Source organism: Diuraphis noxia, unplaced genomic scaffold (assembly GCF_037042655.1).
Source record: "Diuraphis noxia isolate RWA-SAM2 unplaced genomic scaffold, SU_Dnox_SAM2 contig0002, whole genome shotgun sequence".
Lineage (NCBI taxonomy): Eukaryota > Metazoa > Arthropoda > Insecta > Hemiptera > Aphididae > Diuraphis > Diuraphis noxia.
In genome coordinates this window covers 24,871,564-24,895,118 of record NW_028301712.1, presented here as the reverse complement: position 1 = coordinate 24,895,118, position 23,555 = coordinate 24,871,564, and the positions used below count along the sequence as shown (strand labels likewise).

General features: G+C 31.0%; 1 protein-coding gene across 2 annotated transcripts; it reads left to right on the top strand.

Annotated features, from left to right (window-relative positions):
• Window positions 1-298: 298 nt before the first annotated feature.
• Window positions 299-22,758, top strand: ich (zinc finger protein ichor). 2 transcript variants are annotated; one of them, XM_015510521.2, is made up of 3 exons: window positions 299-741; window positions 12,720-12,982; window positions 19,580-22,758. In XM_015510521.2, the coding sequence occupies exon 3, from the start codon at window positions 19,678-19,680 to the stop codon at window positions 21,190-21,192; it is 1,515 nt and encodes a 504-aa protein (XP_015366007.2). In that variant the 5' UTR covers window positions 299-741; window positions 12,720-12,982; window positions 19,580-19,677; the 3' UTR covers window positions 21,193-22,758. The 2 variants fall into 2 exon arrangements, with proteins under 2 accessions (XP_015366007.2, XP_089075156.1); XM_089219030.1 differs by having other exon boundaries at window positions 299-1,231.
• The last annotated feature ends 797 nt before the right edge of the window (window positions 22,759-23,555 follow it).

The following is a 23,555-nucleotide window of genomic DNA, read 5'->3' as shown; positions in this document are numbered from 1 at the left end:
CCTACCAAAAAGGGGGACCGGTTCCGCCACGGAGCAGGTAGAACGCATCGTACCTATATTATAATAAACGTATACACATCATAATATTATATACCTATATGTTTATGGCATAAACCTATAAGTGATGGAAGAGAGAAGGGAAAAACGCACACCGACGCCGCCGCGTTACCACCTCTCCGCGCAACCATGATGGCTGTGGCGGTGTACCCGGTCCATCGGCGGCGGCGGTTGTGCCCCACCCCGCGGTCTCCCCGCCAAGACCCCCCTGGCAGAGGCCCCGCTCGGTTCGACCACCGGTGCACGCGCATACGCGTCAATACACTCGGTGCGCATAGTATCTCGCGGACGCGCCGGACGTGGATTTATGCCGACGAGCAGTCAAAGACGATACATTTTTCGACAGTAACAATAAATGTACTTTGACAATCGTTCCTCTTTTTCGTGGATTTTATAAGTTTTTCGAATTTTTAATATTTTTGTTTTCGGTGCGGTTACAGTTGTAGAAGTTCTTTTTCCGCTATAACATTTTATATTTATCTACAATTTTATATTCAAGTGCGGTGGTGAAGTGCGGTATACATACATATATATATATATTTAAATATACAAGTGTGTCTTAACCCAGCAGTGCGACCGTCTTCGGCAGACTTGTATACTTGGCAAATATATTATATTGGCGTGTATATTCCAACCGCGATTGTTTACGAAAAGCCTACGCGATTACTTTTGATTGCTGTAACAGTAAGCTCGATTATTTTAGACTTAAAAGCATACATACGCTGTAGTATCATAAAATACATAGTGTTCCAAACTTCCGTGAGTTTATGAAAGCACAAATTTTATCTCCGCACTATTCCTATACTCTATAATGATTTTTAATTTTCTTTGTTCGGAATTTCCGGCTCTAGAAGTTTGGAACACGTTGTATGTTTATATTTAATTAGAAAAATGTCCTTCGGGAATCATCACTTCCCCGTATGCTTTCAACTTCCTTGCGATAGTTCCCTTTTCTCATCCTTATATTATGGTCAATTCGCAAGTAGGTTCCACGAAATTACCGAGGCCGATTTTTGCTGTCTATACACTTTACAGGTGAACAAATTCGAACACTTTTTTTTTAAATTATTATAATCGGTAAACAAATATGACCTTGTGAAAAAAGCTATTGTTTTTATAATTTTTCTCGGGGTGAATGACCGTCGACGAGGACTCGCCCTTTAATGATCAACAGGTAAATTCATCAACAAATTTTGGATTACAATTTTTTCCGTCGGTGATTTAAAACAAACTCTTCCGGATCTTTACTCGTGATCTTACAAACCAAATTTTAAGCTTATACATAAAAAACAAATTCTTTTATTTAATTGAATTTCCTATATTTGTGTCAAACATCCTATTTGCATGAGTATACCTATTTTTTTTACACATTACATGATAGCTGAATTGGCTGATACCATATACTTACCACAGTTACCAATATTAATATAAACATGTTTAACTCAAATGTACATAATATATATACAAAAAAAATCTTCCATTTGTATAATAACTACATATATTATTATTTTTCAACAAATAAAACCTAGGTACTATATTTTTAAACATGATAATAAAAACATTTATATTATGCGACTATTAATATATTGTTTTTGACCAGAGACTTTAACGACTGAATTCGTTCAATTTTAAATTGTGTTATAAAATATAATAATATGTAACTTATACATAAACGCCTCAATTCGTTCACATGCTTTTCAACTGTTTACCATGTCCATTGGCAAAACAAAAGATGCAAATTTCATCTGTCATTTATTCATGTGTCCCGTAGTGTTACGTAGTTTTTACGTTCAGTATTTATTATATCATTTTATGGATAATATATCCATGAGTGTACAAACTGCTCTTCGACGAAAATACAATACACCCCTAGGGATATGTAACAATAAATTATGTGTTCAAATAACCAACATAATTTCGGGGAAATTTCGTCAACAAATGCATATTATATTATAATAGTCGACTAATTAACGCGTTTTTGGTCGTGTTTGTATAATACAGTTGTTGTGTTCGGCTTCCCGGACCTAGGTTCCCGCATCAGCAGGTGACATTAGTATAATTATCAGCACTCATATAAGGCAATGTAGATAAAAATCTCCACGAAGACTCTTTCATCCGGTTTAGATTTTGGTTCCGGGAAAAATCGTTTATCTTCATAACAAATTTGTTCCAATTGCCCATAGTGGGTATATGTTTGTAAATTTTTAATTTTAATCTGTTTAAATTAGTTTAAAAAATCAATTTAGATCTAAATACATAATATATTATACACGTATATGTTTGTTTATTCTGTTAAAAATTTTTATTTGAATATAGTAGGTATTGTTGAATAATGTTATACATTTAAAGCAGAATATTTTGAATATTGTTGTGTATTAATTGATTTAATATTTAGACAATTATATTAAATGAACAAACAATTAAAATGACATTAGCTCTGTATTGTTACTAATGTAATTTTGTCGAATGGTCGAGCTCTAGAATTATAAGAAAAATAAAAATCTTACTATTCGTACTCAAGCGTCTTGAAGTTATGGGCCAGTGGGTCGAACGACTGACCATCGTCGACCAGTGGTTTCTATTTTGTGCGCTCTGGTCAATTACAATTTGTACTTTAAATTCATAATATGTCTTAAAAAATAAACAATTTTATCGATATATTTAGTATAACATAATAATATTAAATGTTTATATTGATTAAAATCAGTTAACAAAACAATTTCGTGCTTTTAGTGGATTTTAGGAATCACACAATTTAATCATTAAAATGAATTACATAAGTATATTTAATATTGTTTTGAATAGTATTACCCACGAATATTATCATTATTATATCAATCATTAAATCATTTTTAAAAAAACTCTTTTATTTTAATTAGTTTGAGAACCAATTGAAGAGTAGGTGTGTATACCGTTATGTTTGTTGAGAATGTGGCACGTTATATTCTATATATGTGTACACCGCGTTGAAGTATCCACCTCACACACACACGCACTATTGCCGTAAACCAAGTGTTATAAATTTATATACTTAATTCATCAATGTTATACTTAAAAAGTGAAATATTACTATGATATGTATCAAAATTGAATGCGTTGATTATTTTTCTATGATTTCATACCGATAACCAAAAATATTTTTGAGTTAAGATTTTAAGCGACATTTGTAAGACTCATTAAAAACATATTTGTTTTAATTTGATTAAGTTGTGAATATTTAAGGTCAATTTTGTAAAATGTATTATGGTGCATTGTCCCATATTATAGTTATAGGTACTTATTTAAATTAAATATTCTTCAACATTCCTACCTATCATACCTTAATTTGTTTTCACGATTATTTGCTAACGTACATTTCCAACGGCTCACGGGTTTTTCTACAGAAGTGGATTTAATTATTTTTTAATTAATCAAAAGATATCTAATTATAACGGATATATTTTCATTAACAAGTAATAAAATTAATTTAATTAAATCAGTTGCCGCGGTTTTATATCCTATTTCCAAACTCGTGGGTACACAATAATATTATAACAGTTATTGAGCTTTATAATATGGTCTGATTAAGAATTCTAATTTTGTTACAAAAATTAACGAATGATAATCGTATTAGATGAATTGCGGTTCCTAATGATATAAAATAATTATTCCAAAACTATATACGGTATGTTCTAAAAGTACCGTACGCTCGGCAGGAGGTCACTCGGAGTGGTAAAACTTCTATAAAATACGTTGTTCAACAAAAATCGAGTTTACGTGTATAGAAAATCATAAAATTACACTTGGAATTTTGGAATTATATATATATATATATATATATATATATGTGTGTTTTTATGTAGGTAGTACGTACGTATGTATAGGTAAATATAGGTTCATATCATTTGTATGGCGTATGTATCTACTTACGTATAGTTAATGTAATAATGTACACAGAGTACAAAAGAAAAACTTCTTAATTACAAACCTTAAACACCATGATAACTGTTACTTTACAATTAGTTAAGTATTTTTAAAATCATTAATAAGAATATAATATACACATAATATGTATATATTATATAGTATTATATACTTATACCATCTTAATATTGCGCTAACATGTTTAGTGTTTACAAACTAATAAATTGATTATAAACTATACTATATTATACTGTATGTGTATAGTATTTATGTATATATTTTACACATACGATTTAGTATAATAATATGAGTAGCTTATATACTTTTTAGTACCTACCTATGTCATTTTCCTTCATTTTCTATTTTTAATTTTTATCTTTCATATTCCGAGTATCATTGCTGGATGACTTCTATCCTCATATTTATTGGTCTTTGAATGATAAATGTTGTACACATATCATGCTTATTGTAAATACCCTTATAGCTTGTGTATACTCCAATAAATATTTTTAAAAAAATAAAAATCTTTCATACATCCCAATAAAATATTCAAATCTGTGCTTTTTGAAGATATGTGCTGTTTAAAGTAAATATATTTATATTACATAAATACATAATACATTGCATGTTATGCTAATAAATTCAAAATTAAGGAAAGAAAACATTGCGTATCATTTAAAAATTTAAAATTAAATAATCTAGTTTGTTTTTAAAGCCCGTGGTCAATTATGTATTATCTTATCCGTTATAGGCACTAAGTGATATGTTTGTATATTGATTGAAACAATTGTCAAATTATTTTCTTGTTGTGTTTACGTTACACTATATAATATATATGATACTATGTATACGATCTACGACACGTATGACGTATACGAATATATCTGAAAGTACTATATAATATATATATTAAATATTGTGTTCAATAAATACCATGCTCTCGCGGTTTTTATTGAATATACAGTTATCAAAACTCATAATTCATAATTTATGTTCGACTACATCAATGTAAATTAATTGTGTGCGATTCATAAAGCCTAGTATTATTATAGGACTATATATAGATACTATTATTTAGCATTTATCGTAACCGTCTATACATATTATACAAAATGGATCGCAGACGGATACCTAATAATTAATATTATAATAGATATTAGAATTAGATACCTACGTGTGGTACGTTTGTGACGAAAAAAATTGTTTTTCTATTATAGGTCAAAAAACGCGTACCTAATTATATGTCTAGAACAAATCGTAAGTGATTATAGTGTTTTGTTTTAGAACGCGGCACTTGGAAGGGGAGAGGTGGTGGGAAATCTTCAGCGTGTAAGTCGGAAGAAATGTACAGGTACGTGTGTGTGTGTTATGAGTAAGCGAACGTATGGTAAGAAGAGAGGAGGAACTACATGCGGACGATAAAAAGTGACAGTCCGGATCGTCGACCAAGCCGCACGCGAACCGGGTTACCGTGTCATAAGTCTAGCCGGATGTTGTGCGCGTGTTATACGTTTACACACATACACACACACGTATATATATATATATGCTGTACAGTGCACAGTATATATACACTATACATACTTCATCCTGACCGTATATCGCGTATAAGTATACATATATAATGAATTAATGAACGAATTCAGTAAAAGTATTCCTCCTCCTCCTCCTCTCCCCTGCTTCCATACGTTCACCTATATTCATGTACCTACTATATATGTGACCATTTTAGGTATATACAAAACGTACTTATCTGTATAATATATAGGTATTATACACGTTGTATAGTAAATGCTGTATATTATTCGCTTGACTGTACCGCGATGTTGAACGCCGGCACAGCGAACGACGGGCACAAATGGCAGCTCATCCGGACTGGTCGCAATTCAATATAATATTGTCTCATATATACATCATTGTTATTTTTCTCTCTTATTCTCAATGACGTCATTACTTCGTGCATGTATATGTGTGTTGCGACTGTATACCTTTGTGCAGCCGTATAGTTATATTATATTATATTCGAACGTGGGGGCCATCGACCGATATTGTGCATAAATCTATTTGCGGAAATTATACATTTTTTATGATTTCTTTATGAATATTTTTAACTTTTTCAATAAACGCCCGCGTGACACTACAGACCTATTATTCAAATAGATGTACCGATTTCGCCCAATAGTATAAATATATGTGTATAAAAATGGGCGTATTATAGGGTATTACTTTTCGTCTACAACGCATCACCCTCACGTTCCAAAACAATCACTCACATTGTCCAGTCATCACGAATATTTTGAGAACAAACAATTATACGCATCGCGTAACACACAGCCTCGTAACATAATATATAGTAGGTATATACATCATTATTAATATATTATCATATCATTTTTATCTCACATACAGTTATATAGATAGTAAATAAATTTACTGCGATATGGAAAATATTTATTAATATATGTATTGGTTTGTCATTTCTTGAAGAAAAAAATATGGAGTTTTATAGCTGATCATTGTAGTTGTAGTTGCATGTATATATAATATATTACCTTTACTATTTATATGTTTTCAAATTGCATGGTATAATAAGTATGTAGATAATCAATACAATGATTTGAATTTTATTATTAAGATAAATTTGTTGTTTCCTTCTAATACATCAGCAAAGATAATAATCAAAAAAGAAAAAAAAATCATTTAAATTGAAAAATCATTCAAATAATTGATAGCAATTTTAAAGATTAGAGTTAGAAACAAGTATTAATTTAGAATCTATATTTTTAGAATACTATACGAATCAGTATAATGAGTGAATAATTGGTTAGGTAGACGGTAGTAGAAACAATATACGTACCTAATATGTCTGGAGTCTTATGAGCGCACCGGGCGTTAAAGTCTTTAAGATAATTATTGGTAATTCTAAATTATAGTGAATACTGAATAGTATACATATATGGATAAAATATACGTATCGTCGGCTTCTAATTACAAAAAATATTATCATTCATAATTATACGCGTATTGGTTTTACATTGTAATTGTGCTGCTAAGTGTATATATAAATATTGGCATGGAATTGTTTAAGATAGGCCATATATTTTAAGAATTAATATAAAAGTATAATGTTATGAAATCGTGAATTTATATACATTATGTACAATATTTATGAGTATATGGGAACCTGCACTTAACTCTATACGTACCCATTCAAATGACACTCACACTAATTTTATCATAAAATTAAAAACAAGCCGTATCCGCGTGTTTTATTATTTTCCACATAAAAATTATTCTATAATATAATAGGCACCTACTATACCTTGTCTATGGTTATATTATTATTATTACCTTTGTGGCAATTCATATCTGGGCTGTTTCACGGTTGAACTGTATCCAACGGGCCCGCAAGTGGGTCAATGCTTTTTTCCTTCAATTTTTTTTCCCCGCAATCGATTGTCCGGATGACTGGTGACAGCTCTGTGGCGTCGGCGTATCGTGTCATTGTCTCCAGTCGGTTTTTTTTTTTTACATTCGTTAATCATTCTATTTAGCCTATTATTTCGTCTATATGCATTTGACAAACTGTTTTAGGAGTGCTGTTTTTGTTTTTTGTCATACGATGAAAATCCTGATTCGTTAGCGGAAACATCACTGCTGCATCGTAAATGTATAAATACCTATAGTTTATCCCATTAGTATCGATGTATATATATTTGACCTGTATTTAATATGGAATATTAGTTAGTGTATTTTAAGAATATAATACAGAGTCAACCACTCTTTAAAATACAAATATATATGAAATTATTATATGTTATAGGTATACCTCTATATAATGTGTGTATACTACATACAACACAACATATTATAGATATAGTTAGTCAAGTGAATAATGTGTATATGTATTATACAAGTGTCAAAAACATATAATAGATAATAATGCATATTGAGCTCAATGCCAAAAATTATTTTTAAACAATAACGACGCCAAAATTATGAACACTTTAACGTGTAAGAATACCTGCAGATAATTGAAAACCGGACTAGATTGATAAAAAAAAGAGAAAAATTACACTGTCCATGAATTTATTATTCACAGTAGTAAACAATGAGTGGTATTATGTATTATATATATACATAGTATGGAATGTCCAAAGGGTTATGTAACATGTATAGCTGACTCACTGACGATGTCGTCTTATGTCGTCATATAAAAATCTTTATTTTTGGGATATTTAAATATGCGCTAATTACCTATAACTAGGTATATATTATAGTTTCAACTTATTCTAACGAATAAAAATACAAATATTTACTTTTTAGCACGCGCCCCTACGGGCTTTAATTAATATATGTTTAATATATGTGATACGAATAAGAAAGAAAACAAAGTTGTTTTTTTTTTGGGAGGGGGGTGGATTTACTTATTATAAACTATCAAGGCAATAATAATAATATATATAACGGTGGCTGCATTTAACCTCATCAGGTCGTTGTATTGTCTCAATGTCTAATTATTCAGTTACGATAGTTACAACACATGATTATTACGTCGACAAATGTGCGTATATGTATACCTACGCAGTACTAATAACTAAATATAAACCATCAAGTCAATTTTCTCGTCTGATCAATTGCGCATGAAGCGTATAATATACCTAACACGCCAATATATAGACCCTTCGAGCCTTGGGAGTCATTTGGTATAACGCGTCTGCACGGCCTTAGACGTTCGGCGGCAGTGTATACGCATTTTAGTTTCTGTATATAGATATAGTATATATACCTTCCCGGTGAAGCTTAAGGTCTCTCTCGAATATTCTCTGTAGCGTATACCTATACACATTGGAATTCTTCACTATTCCGCGACGAAATTTATAAATACATAAGATAATTGTCCTTTTGCTCAAATATGCGTGAGGTGTCCTTCGACACTTGTACAGCAGCATGGACAAATTATCCCGTTACGAACGTGTGCAACATACGCATGTGTGTACGTACATTATAGCTGCACAGCTGGAGTAGTGAATCTGTGGACTGCAAGACCTGCCGGGTGGTCGCCGTACATGTATAGGCTATATACTTATATTAAAATATATATATATAAGCAGGCAGATCCATATATTATACTATATATTTTATAAGTTATACTACGCAATATAATAGTAATAATAATAATATAATCCGTACCGTTACAAATTTTCGGGTAAAAGTAACGATACGAAAATTAGGTTGTCGGGAGTAAGGCTGGCGGGGGATGACCCGCGATGTCGTAAAGCAGTGATATATAATAATATCTCACCACCGACTGTATGGTAAATATTATTATGTAACTACCATTCTACTACCTGCTACTATACTGAGAAATTTGGGTCGAATCGCTACCGTTCGCGATGGGGGACTTATCGAGCAGAGCCCGCACAACGCTGCAGACAGAGATGCGCACCGATGAACATATAGGTATTGTAATGTACAAAATTTTCTTTTTTTTAAACCGTCGCACCCGAAAGAGTAACAAAAATAAAAATAAATATGTATATAATATGTGCATGTGAATTGGTACGCCGAAACGCAGTACCGTAAAACTATTGGCTGGTGCAGCGTGTGATGGTGAACTGGCGGTAGTTATGGTGCATAATATATACATACATATATATATATGCTCGCTTCAAGGGTATATGTATCACACTCGTAAATGTAATGTACGGCGTTGATAAATTTCGCACCGCAATATGTGCGACACCAGTCCTCAATGTATAATAATAATAATAATGATATTGCACGTGTCCAACGAAAATCGCTTTGTCGTCCGACCGATTTATATGTATACTTATTGTTCTGGTCCATTTGATATTATTATTATTATTATTTTAACCGACTACGGGTTTTCGCCACAACCTACACACGTTCCGAGTGTATGTCCAAACGCAGTGGGCGGTTTGTGTATGTATGTATACTGCAATATAATAAAACATGTATTGTATTTACAATGCGTTCGCACCCGACCCCGGATCAGACCTTTTTATTGTATCAATTTTGTTGTTGACGGTCGTTGAAAACCGTTTTGTACAGCGGGTGCAAAGACGCGTATATTTACCCTTCAATATAATACTACATATGTCTGTGAATGTGACCCGACGCCGACAACAACTGTAAAATCGACAGCCAGCAATAAATGGCACGGCCAAATTATAAAATTTAAAATGTCTCCAAGGCATAAGACCCGTTTTTGTAAGATTCTCGTAATCGTCTTAATGCATTTTACTATTCCGATATCCTTTGTACACACCACGTTAGGTTATAATATTATATGTAGGTACACCATACACGGTGCACGTATAAACGTTTAAATATCTGATGATGTGTATAATATGGTCACACATTAGAGTACGGTACTCGATTGTTTAATATACGATTGTCGATTTTAGGGTTAGATTATTATGAATCTCGGGATAAAAATCCAATGTCGACCAACTCTAAAAAAAAATTCCCAGATTACAGATGAAAATGATTTATATAAATATTTATTACAAATAGGTATATTATATACTATATTTGTCATTCAACAAATTAATATACATAGTACCCTTTAATAAAATATTACGTTTTCTATAGTATTTTGATGATAATGTATAAGATATAAGAACTCCAAATGTTCAATATAAATACAAATAATATCCAATTTCAATAACTCAAAATATTTGTATATACTATTTTTTTTAACAGTTAAAAATCTATTGTGAGCATAAGAGCATAGATAATAGCATATCATTAATTATTATTACCCACCTATATTTTATATCATATTTACTCGATAATTTGAACAATTTATTTGAATATATATTATGAATTTATCTAAAATTATTTATATCTATTTGTAATTTAATATTAAAATAATATTCATATGGTTATGAGTAATAATGTAGTCTGGATTTTTTTTCCCGGGGGTTTTATAACGTGTTAATTTAAACTGTACATTTGAGGGGGGTAAATAAAATTCCATCGACACTATAAAACAAAAAAATAAATCCACCAAAGTTACGTATAAAAATATACAATACGATATAACATGCAATACAAAATAAATAAATAAAATGTAAATTTACCAACCATGATAAAGTATAGTTGGGAAGATTTAGTATTCCGGTGCTTTATACACTTTATTGGAACAGAACGTATCGACCTTACAAAAACGTATTACAGTATCTATATCAGTATCATAACCTACATGACAATAATGGAAAAAATTGAACATTTAAAGCATTAAAAATTATAGTCTATGGACATCACACTGAACGCGTTGTATAATTTATTGTAATCATATTATGTAAGTTTCCGTTCTTATAATTTGTCAATTGTCTTTAATCATAATTAAAGGGCTCAAGCCCGTTAAAATTTGTTTGAATAAAATAAAATAAATAATTAATTTTAGAATTAAATTGAGGTAGAAAATGAGTGTTGTTAACTCCAATTTAGGTTTAACTTAAAATTGGTAAAAAAATATTATATTGTAGAGTGTGCATTTAACCAGTCAAAAGTCAGTGTCAATGGAATTTGAAACTACCTAGCTTAATGATTGTCTTGAATTCTTATTGAAGTGAAATTATATTAACAATAATATATTTCCTTTGATTCGGTCAATTACACGAAACTGGGTGACTCACCAAGCATACCCTTCACTCCTTATTTCAAGTTTGAAAATTAATTTATTCAAAATCTAATTGTTGGAATTTTAAAATTTATTTTAAATCATATTTTAAAATAATTGAACGAAAAGGTTTTTGATGAACAAATTAGTTATTAGATGAAAAAATGAAGGTAAGTAATGAGTGTGCTTGGTGAATCCCTACGCATACGACTTTCATACAGTATAATTTAACATATATAGATACTATTAAACTACTCTAATAATACGTACACAATTACTTTAAGTGATTATCATTTATAGGTGACAAATAATGTTAAGTCTATAATGTTTTTAGTTTACAGTCAATTGTTACAATATTATAAATAAATATAAATATTATTAAAATCATTTTTGTTAAATAATAACTTATTTAATAATTTCTATTTAAGCATTTTTTCATATCTATTAAGATATTCGTCTCGACACTTTCAACATAATTAAAAAAGTATCTTCATTAGTCGTTGATTATTATTTATTTGTTTTTTTCTTTTTTGGTGGTAAATCATACACACTTCTCACAGTGATAGTTTTACTCTATCACTAAAATATACAGCACACAGGTTGTGATAAATTACATTATAATAATTAATACTAACATACATTACTATAAATACAGATATTTTTTCCATTTCCCTGATATGGTTTCCGGCAGGAATTTCGACCAGACATTTTGTCCGTGATTCTTATACACAATAATTCATATATTACAATATCAATATATCATACATTTTTGTAAATATATAACCAACCTACTTATTACCCATACCTACCAACTTACTTATGAGTGATAATATTAATATATTATATGTATATGTGTAATGTAAACACGTTTGTATATAATTATAATATTATAGATTTATAAGTGGGTACATCAATAGGTCAAAATACTTTGAAACACTAACGCTTATTGCTTCCTTTTTATTTAATACATACTATCATTATTATTATAATAATTATATTTAAGTATTTGCATTTATTGAACAATTGGCATAACATATTTTTGTTTTTTGTTTTTTTTTTATGTTTTTGTTTTCATTCTTGCCGTCTATGTTGTTGTGGTGCACTTCAGGGTAAAAATCGAATTCCGTCACAATATTTGTCAATCCGCAGCGTCAGTGGACCAACAGAATCAGCGCCAAGTACGGTGCAATATTAGAGACAACTACACATTACGTCGCCGACGACTAAAACTGTCCTAGCCGATACGCAACAGTCGTGGTATTATGCGATTTTCGTACGAGTCGGTGTTTCATCGGTCGAGATGAAATCGTCCGACGACGACAAGCACAGCGTCGGTCCTCGCAAACCACAAATTCCAACTGATTCTTGGAAGTAAGTCTAGTCTATTGAGTCAATATTTATACATTCATTTACGGTTATATACTATGTAATTCACATATTTAATAAAATATATGCAACTTCCATGAGGTATTATGACCAAAATTAAATATCGTTCATAAATAAGTTGGAACTTATTGCAAATAATATTGTTAAAGATAGGTATTATATAATAGTTTTTAAATTTGATACTGAAATTAAGTATATATCTAGATAGTTTTATATTTATGGATATTCTACCTTGCCCCCTATTTTTAATTTTACATTTATTTTTAAAGAGGATTTTTTGGCTCATGAAAAACGAATATTGTTTTGTTTGTATATAGGATTTCCATAGGTTACATAAAATAAAACAGTTATTATAATTGTAAATAATTTTAGTAAAGTATTTTATAACTGGTAAAATTTCCACCTAAACGTCTGAGTTAAGAATGCGTGTAGATTATATTTAACAGAGCTTAAAACAGCGTTAATCCATTGGTATTATTTTATTTACCACGGACAATACCAGGCAGGACGATCGGCTTATAGTTAATAATAAAAAAAATGTTTAAAACATTATAAAATATGTAAAAAGTAATTTTATTTAAGTTGAATATTTTATATTACCAGTCATATTTAGGATAATAAATCATAACCTAGGTTTTAATGTAAAAAACAGAACTTAACTTTAAAAAAATCCTATGGGTATCCCGTGACCACGATTCTTTCCAAAGATGATCGTATGACGAGATGCATTTACAATTGAATTTGGTATGTTACTAAAAATAAATTAAACAGAAAGTATAACATATTTGGTGTTTAAATTTAAAATAATATTGATGCGTATTCACCATATTTGCTCAGTGCATCTAGTTAAAGTAACTATAGATTCATAGAATAATCACTATGTAAGATTAATTAGGTAGTTATTTTTTTTTATGCCTGAATAAATTTAATTTTCATGGTAGACCTACTTTCTGAAGTGCCTTCAATAAAAATGTACAATATTTATCTTTGACTTATACGAACCTTATAAATTCTAATTAACACTATTATCCTAAACATTAAATTTATACAATTATAAAACAAATGTTATTTAGGTTAGTAGATTATTCATATTGTTTAAAAGATAGATAGACCAAAAAAACTGGAATGTAGAATATAGAGTGTACCTAATAACTATGTAATATACACTATATAGTTATTATTAAAATCGAGTACGTATTATAAATAAAGAAACACTTCACTTTCAGGCACAAATACAAAATATATTAATAAATTGTCTAAAATAAACTAATCGATAAAAAGAAAAACTAATAAAATGTATGTCTAACAATTAACAGATTTGTATTTAAAAGTTATTCACGTCATTATTTTCAAGCGTTATATTCAGTAATATTACATAAAAAACAATTAACACAATGTTTTTCGTTATATTATTGTATGTTAGTATTTTAAAAATAATATATTTTATTTTATAAACGAAATAATATTATTATTTGGAATAATACTTTTTTTTTCAGTGCATAATATATAAATATTTAATAGGTGCCTAGGTTAATAGTTATAAGTTTCATGAACTCTTATTTTCATAAATTTAATCGAAAAATAATTGTAATTAAAAATATACGAGCTATTGAAATATTTGAATCAATTATTTTAAATCAAAAAATATTTGTTTTTATCATAGATAAGAAATATTAAATATATCTAGTTAAATATTGATAAAATCAATATGTGTTTAATAAATAGTATCGAGTATTAAATAATATTTTCACTTATTATATTATTTAGATACCTATAGATTATATAGGAAGAAATAATTTGAAAATTTGAGACTTAGTTTTAAAAAATAAAATTGAATGAACTATAAACTGAAAATATTTAAAATAATATTTAATGAACTAACGAACCCTTTAATATTTTTAATCTCTTTTTTTTATTATCATTTTTGAAAAATTCATCAAAATTTGCACATTATTTTGATGTTTTGAATTTTGATTAATTTATAGGTACACTATTTTTAATTTAAAATCAAGGTTTGGCAATATAATACACGATTCTTCTTTAGTTTTTCTTTCAGAAACCTAAAAATTACCTATTCAAAAAATTTCAAGTTTGAAATGCAAAAAAAATTATTTTAGTTATTTTGTTGCTATTATTAAAACATAATTGTAACAGCTTTTAATATTATGTAATTACTAATATCACATGGATTCATATTATAATGATTATTTTTATGATTTATGCAGTGTGTTGTTTGCAAAATTTAATTCCATCTACCGTTTTACTTGTGGTCATACAAAATAAGTAATATGACCTGACATAGTGACAGACCTTTTCCACCTAAAATCGTTTTTCGTATGCAGTGATTTATCATTAAATTTAAAATATTTAACCATTCATTACAATCGCCTTCCCATCCACGAGGTACATTCGACAGTGGACACCTTCTATGCAGCCAAACAACCTCCCCTGTTTTTTATTAACGGTTTCACTGGTTTCAATACTTGGAAGTAAAAACATTTAGGTACCTAACGGCAAACAATCAAATGTATGCCACATTCCCAAAAACCACATAATATGTAATATGTTTATACATATTATATTATTATTATACAGTAAAAAAAATGACCGCCAAAGCCACTGACAGCTACTATTCTACGACTCTGCCAACACTACCGACCATATATTATAGTTGATCCCAAGTCATCTAGACCTAAACTCGAATAATAATGAGGTCTTGCAACAAAATAAAAAAAAGGTAAACATTTTTAGGTATGTCTAGACTCTGGATGCTTAAAGAAACCATTTATTCATTTATTTTGTTACAATGTTAATGTTGTACTCTTATCCGTCTTTCTGTATAGGTACTGTTATTATATTATATATAGGGACAAGGTACATAAATTCTAAGAATCTCAATTCCAGGAATTCTCGTCGATTTGATGTGGGTTAAAATTACTTATAAATCTTTGAAAATATTTGTTTTTATAAAATTCATTGCATTGATTTTTAAATTTATTTGTTTTTCTTATTCGCACATCATTTTAATGATACAGTAGAACTTCGATTAACCGTCAATGTCGGAACCGGGGCTATGCCGGTTAATTGAATAGACGGTTAACGGAAATTTTGCAAAAAAAAACTAATATACATGGTACACACTTACACGTAGGCTGTTCGTCGGTCAATGATTAAATTACAATACATACATACATAAATTTATAGTTCGTTTATCACGTTTATCGATTATATTGGATATGTACATATTACAAACTATTTTTATACACTTGATAGTTACTGTGTTGGGCACCACGACGAGTTTATCACAATCGTCTAATCGCCTAAATATTTTTTTTTCGGCGATGACCGATGACGGATACCAGAGAGTGACGGTTAATCGAGTGACGGTTAATCGAGTGACGGTTAATCGAAGTTCTACGTTTATGCTTTTCTAAAACCGTATAATATTTTAATTTTTTCACCCTTGTATTTATTGGTGAAACCAATATCAACTTTTGATTTTCAAATGGTAGCATATAATTAAAATATCGTGAATTAATAAAACCATTTTTTTCATGAATTCACATGTTTTTATTACAAAATTTTAATTTTTAATTTTTCGTTGATTGGTTTGTGAGATACAGCTCCTCAAAGTATTGTTGGTTTTTGCTATTTTTCCAATAACTGTAAAGACCAAGAGCTAGAAATAAATTCGGTATCGCTGAATCTAAGGTAACAAAATAAATCCAATTAGTCCAATAATTAGTCGATAAATTAGTAAATGAAAGGATTCAAAAAGCAATAGTAATCTTTAATTAATTGGTATTTATTTTGTTACTTTGGATTCAGCGATAACGAATTTATCACTTGCTCCTGGTCTTTACAATTACTGGAAAATATTAAAAACCACCAATACTTTGAGGAGCTGTATCTCACAAACCAATCAACGAAAAATGTTAACTTGTAAATTCACGAAAAAAGTGGTTTTATTAATTCATGATATTTTAATTATATACTACCATTTGAAAACCAAAAGTTGCGATAATGATTTTACCAATAAGGTTAGGTAAATATTATGCATAAGGTTTAAAACAACATAAACCTAAAAGTTAATACTTTTTGAAATAATTAGTGTACCTTCTTAAACGGATCACTCTTTATATGTATAAAAATATTATAAATAATAAATTTAAAAAAAATCAATATTGATGTTTATCTAGAACTTGTTCTGATATTATTACCAACTTAGTCATTTTTTTTCTTCGAGAGCAAACAACTAACAAACTAACAAAATGTCGAACTAAACTAAAAAAGTTGAAAAATTAAAATGTCAGTAAACAGTTCAAAACAAATCAAAATATTTTGAAAATCTTATCAAATATAGAAAATTGACACCCCAAAGTACCAACTAGATTCACTTTCTGATCGAACGAGGTACTGAAGTCAAAAATCGAAGTACTTTTACTGCCCCAAAACGTGATGACAGGCACACACAAAAAAAAAATAAGTACAAGAAAAAAAACACACATCATTGTAAAATCAATACATTCCTCGCTCCTCTCAGAATCTAAAACATTATTTTGAATATTTGGATTTGATAATATTTCTTCGTTTTATAAGTGTTTCAGATTTTAGAGGAATTTTCTGACTAAAATAACGCAATTTCAAAAAATCAGATAAATAGATAAACTCAATCGTCAATGCTTTAAAATATTCCCTCCCAGCTAAATTCCGTAAATGCTTACTATATACTGTAATTATTATTATACACATAATTTTACATTTCCAGTGCACAGACGACAGCGAACGTTACCTGCTAAATAAATCGAGACTGAATTATTCAGATCTGATTTATTTTTTTATTTTTATACAAAAAATTTTAGTTATACGTATCGTCGACGATCGGTTAAATGAAATGCAGACAGGTAGGTAGGCGTGTACGACTGGTTGACGTGTATAACATTGCTATTCAATATGGTACAAATCGTATTTCATATATTACATAGTATTATAATTTTTAGTGTTGTATAGTATAATATGTATATGGTGTGCACCAATTGTTATTTTAATTTGTCATATTTATCGAATTGTACACCTACAGACGATGTGTTTGAATATATGACGTATTGCCTTGCCACCACTTGATCGGGTGAACCTTAAATTCGTTTCAGAGATCTATATACTACAAAAGAAAACGCGAACACAGAATTGGCAACGAATTTATTGTACGCTACAAACAGTTCTACTTTCTAGTAGTTTCGATTTTATCATCGTGAGGTTATTATAAAGTAATAATACAACTCCCTATTATTTAGTAAATAGTAAATACTATATTTTTATATCAAATAACTGACCTTTGGGAAATACATTTTTTTTTTTACTTGTTTTAAATAGGTAAATCATGACAAAAGTGGACTTTATTAGTTTATAACTTGAATGATCGATTTTACTTTAATAATATAATGTGTATTATAATAGACATTTTTTTTTTATAAAAGTACGAAATATCCATCATATTATTGTGCCTGTCTAATAAATACCTCGATAAAATATTCTATAGTTTAATAATAATTTTCTAAAAACATAATGAACGGTAGATCATCATAATTTTCATATGATTAATTTAATAATAATCCTTACCTTTATTTTACTTAATTTATCGATGGTTTATTATATCATTGTGATCATTTTATTATATTATTATGTTTTCAATATATTTAAGTAAAACTTTTGGTTGATTAATTATTTATCAATTAAAAATAAATATTATATTGTAAACTATCATTAAATATTTTTAGTAGATTTATGTATAATAATTTATAATAAAATACGACAACTGGTACCTACATATTTTTAATTTTTATAAATTAAAGTTAAAAGGATTAGGTACTCATTATGCACCTAAATCAAATTTATAGAATACAAATAATTACATTTATTAGAAAAAAATTAGGCATTTCAAACGAATAGAACTTTTATATTATTGTTTATAAAATACTTTGCTTGTAGATGACATTTATGAACCCATTTAATGGTATTTATTATTTACCAAGTATAATAAATTGTTTATGTAAACAAATACTGGAATCGTTTGTACAAATCTGTAAAATTGATTTTAATATTATATTATAAAAATTAAATATTGATTCGATCGGACTAAACAGTTTGTTATTATATAACGATACGTACTTAAACTTTCATTTGTTAAATAAGTATATTAACATCAGTGGCGTACACAGGATTATTAAATCGGGGGAGGGGCTTGAAATTAAATAGAACCATTAATTGTTACAAGATAAGGTTTGAAAAATAAAGACTATGGTTATAGTAATTAAATAATAAACACACGATTTAAGATACTAGCTGGTTATATTAAATCATCGGTAAATATAAAAACAAATAATAATAAATAATATGGTCAATAGGAAGGGAGGCTTTAGTCCATTAGCCCCTCCACTGCGCACACCACTGAATAAAATATTATGATGTGACTTGTATTAGCCGTATCGCTCGTTATTGTACGTATTCTATAGTTGTATGTACAATACACAAAAAGGTTTACTGTACATTTTTATTTACTTGTATGGGGCGGTTTTGTTGTAGGAGTGCTGGATGATAGTACCTGTAGGGGCGGCGAATCAATAGAACCACCCCAACTGGATCCCGAGTGGCTGAGGGCGGAGACCAGCGGCGACCCCGTTATGCGGCTGTCCAACGGCAGCGAAGGGGCTACCGACTCCATGGTTGAAATGTTGCAGTTCAACGAGCACTTCCTGGACGAGGACGGTACCAAATTCATGTTGAATCCCGCCGAGCTGGAAGACCTTCTGGGACGCGATCAGTATGCTGCCGACGGTTCACCGATTGCCGTGTCAGTGCAACAACAGCAACAACACCTTCACGGTGGTCATCACCACCACGGTCATCACCATCAACAACCGAACGTCGTTGATCAGCCCAACACCAAGCCAACCGCTAATTTCGCCGACCTCAAGCCGCTGATGCCGTTCCACACGATCACGGAGCGCGTGAACATCAACGGCATACCTGGCCACCACTACCAATCTATCGCGTCCAACAACCGGGTGGCTGAAAACAACAACAACACGGCCACGGCCAACAACAACATGTACTACCAAAACGAATACCTGGTAACGTCGTCCACCAACGCGGGACTGACCAAGTTCAAGGAGGAGGACACGTTCGTGGACAACCAGTTCGACGAGTTTGAAATGCTGATGGGCAGCCCATCGTTCGGGCCGGACACGACGGTGACGGCCAGCGGCGACCACCCGGCCGTGGACGGTCCCGATGAGTGGCTTAGCGTAGGCGAAGACTGGGCATCATATGAACATCCGAACAGTTCGCCGCAAGACAACAAGGCTGGCATACTTGCCGACGTCACCATACACGACCTGGTGGCCAGTTCCCAATTTCCGGGCATGACCAACGGAGGTGGCGGTGGAGGCGGCGGCACTGGTAGTTATCACCAGCAGCCACCGTCTTCAATGCAGAAACCGCTGTACCAACAGCAGCAGCAGCCCCGCGAGTTGGTAACATCCAACGTGTCGCCACCAACACCCCGCCCGGCGGCCGCCGCGTTTATGCCACTGCTCCAGAGCCGACTGCAGAACGGACCGGCCAACAAAGCGCCGCTCCAAGACGCCGGCAGCTATCACATGGACTGCGCATCGTCGCCGTCATCGTCCACCCCGTCCTACCTGGCGCATAGCCCGACCAGTCATGTAGTCAGCACCACAGACCTGGGTGGCTACATGCCGTCCGCCGCAGCTGCTGCAGCGGCTGCTGCGGCCGCCGCTGCAGCCGCGTCCGTCCACAGTTCGCGGCCGTCACCCGAGTTTGCGCACACCACCACGCCCGGTCAGGGACCTCACATGACCACGAAAAAGTCACGGAACAGGAGCGGAAAGGCGAAGGGTAGCGGAGGAGGTGGTGGGGGTGGTGGTGGCGGCGGAGGGGTGACTGCCCGGAGCACCGTCGTTTACTGTTCGGACGGCAACGTGGCCAGGGAACGGACCGTCCACAACTGTCATATATGCAACCGCGGGTTCTTGAACAAAAGCAACATCAAGGTTCACCTGCGCACGCACACAGGCGAGAAACCGTTCCGGTGCGAGGTGTGTCAGAAAGCGTTCCGGCAGAAGGCCCATCTCATCAAGCACGCGCAGATCCACAAACGCAGCGGCCGGGACTGAGCCCGGTCATCGTGCTTCCACCCCAAGGGCACCCCGCGGGACGTTGGGTTGTAGCAGGTACCAACATATACTACTATAGTACGTTATGGCGACGCGATTACTATGATATAAATAAAATAGTAATAACTTGTCCGTTTCACATTATTATAATCACACTTAAATGTCGCTTACGACTTTTATGCCGTTCGGCGCCCGACGCGTCTAATAAATGCATTTTGGCCAAAGATTCTAAACAATTCGAAAAATATTATTATTTTATTTGGATTTATTATTATTTTTATGATTTTAATCGCGACCGCAGCAAAGTACGTTCGTTGGTTTTCTGACATAAGCGTCCGCGAAAAGTCGTTTTATTTACCGTACTTCTATAATATAAAAAACGTGTAGGTACGTCATTTAGGTTTTGAATCTCAAAGATGATGATATGTCGTGGTGAGTGAAACTCTGCTTTGATCTGATAGTGTTATCGTTTATGACGAACAAAACGTGGGCAACGATTTTAGTTTTTAAAAAAAGTACAAAATGTAATTTGTTCATGAATTATTGTATATTATAATTCGTCTTTATTATTATTTTTATTCGTATCATCATTATTTTTACTTGTATTTGATATTATTATTTTTAATTATTATTAATACGAATTATGATTATTATTACTATTTTTGATTGTTGAAAGTAGTTTGCGAGCGTGTCTCGCGTTATTGCACGTTCACGTGATTAATTTATATTTATTATTGTTTTGTTTGTTTGTTATTTATTCGGTGTTCTCCGGCGCTATCACACAACACTACAATTGTTTTGGAAAAACTTTATATTAAACTCAAACATGGTTTTTTCGTTCTTTACTAATTTATTTTTCGTGTCGTCCCCGGAGAACACCTTTATATATATTATATATTATGTAATGTAATAAGGTAATGATGTTAAATTTAGCGTCGAGTAGTCTCTTATATATATATATATATATTCACTTGCAATTTGTTGTTTTACGAATCACTTTACTACTTGTGCTGTTGTACATATGTAAGTTATTATATTATTATTTATCGCCGGGTGTAGTTAAAAATCGAAATTGGAGTCGTATGAAATTGTTACGATTTCCATGTTTGTGTTTTGTATGTGTATTTCTTGTGTATGATATATACGTTCCGATTTTTAAACGACCCCATTTTTGTTTTGTACTTATTTATTTGTATTTAAATTATTTAGTTTCTTTTTGTATTTGTCAATTTTTTTTTTGTAACACCCGTATATACCTATATATATATATTACATATAGAGTGTTTATAATATCTCAATAGTTAATTAGTAATTGCTGTAATGGTTATAAGGTTAAAATTGAATATTTATCGTTTTATCTTTTTATTGTTAGACCTACCGGTACACATAATTTGTTTTTATACAATAAATAAACTCTAAGGACTAATCGTCAACAGTATCATAAAATAACAAAATATTATAGTTTTTAATGATTGATCATTTTTTGGAAAGGTGGACCTGTCTTCCGATTCTTATAGCTATGTCTGTGCGTGTTATTAAAAAATACAGAAATCCGTTGTAATGTAATATATATATATATATTTTTTTTTTTGAAAATTATCTTTTTCCTTTATTCTACAGTACACGAACGTAAATAAGACGCGTGGCATTGTAAATTGGTTCCAAATCCTGATGGTAAGCGTGGTCTGCAAAGTTGACTTTTATCGACAGAAGAATAAAACTATATACATAACAAAATATTTGATGAAGTCTCCCGTGGTAATATATTATAGTAGATAACAGTTGAACACACTCCAAATTGTGTATATATTTAAATGATATTTTGTCAAAAATACCCGACTAAACGCGCTAAATATTGCGAAGTCGATTATTGTGGATTAATATAAAAAATATCTTTTTAATTTAATTAAGTATTTGCAACATTACATATTTTTTAGAAAATATTGTGTGAATAACAAGTACATATATTATTGGGACCACACTTACTATATTATTTATCGTAATGTGTCATTAACTGCAGCATATATCAGAAAACTTTTCAAAAAATGTAGACATATACAATATTTTAAGATTATTAATTAATGAGATGCGTTAGTCTAAAATCTAGGCTATAGATAAACGGAATACAGGAGTACAGCTTCATTCAAACTTTGCGGAATCCGGAATCCCGATAATTTAATTTTATAAGAATTTACTAAACTCGATAAAAATCGACCAAGTATGTATGAAACATTATATATATATATATATATATATATATATTTATACAATATTCCATATTATATATTAAAATTAATATTATATTATACATACTCGTATTTGTAACTATATATTGTGTCTATAGGTACAGGTACACGTGAGAG

Bases quoted from the DNA above. Each gene is read 5' to 3' on its own strand.
- ich (XM_015510521.2), top strand. From the start codon at position 19,678: ATGCGGCTGTCCAACGGCAGCGAAGGGGCTACCGACTCCATGGTTGAA.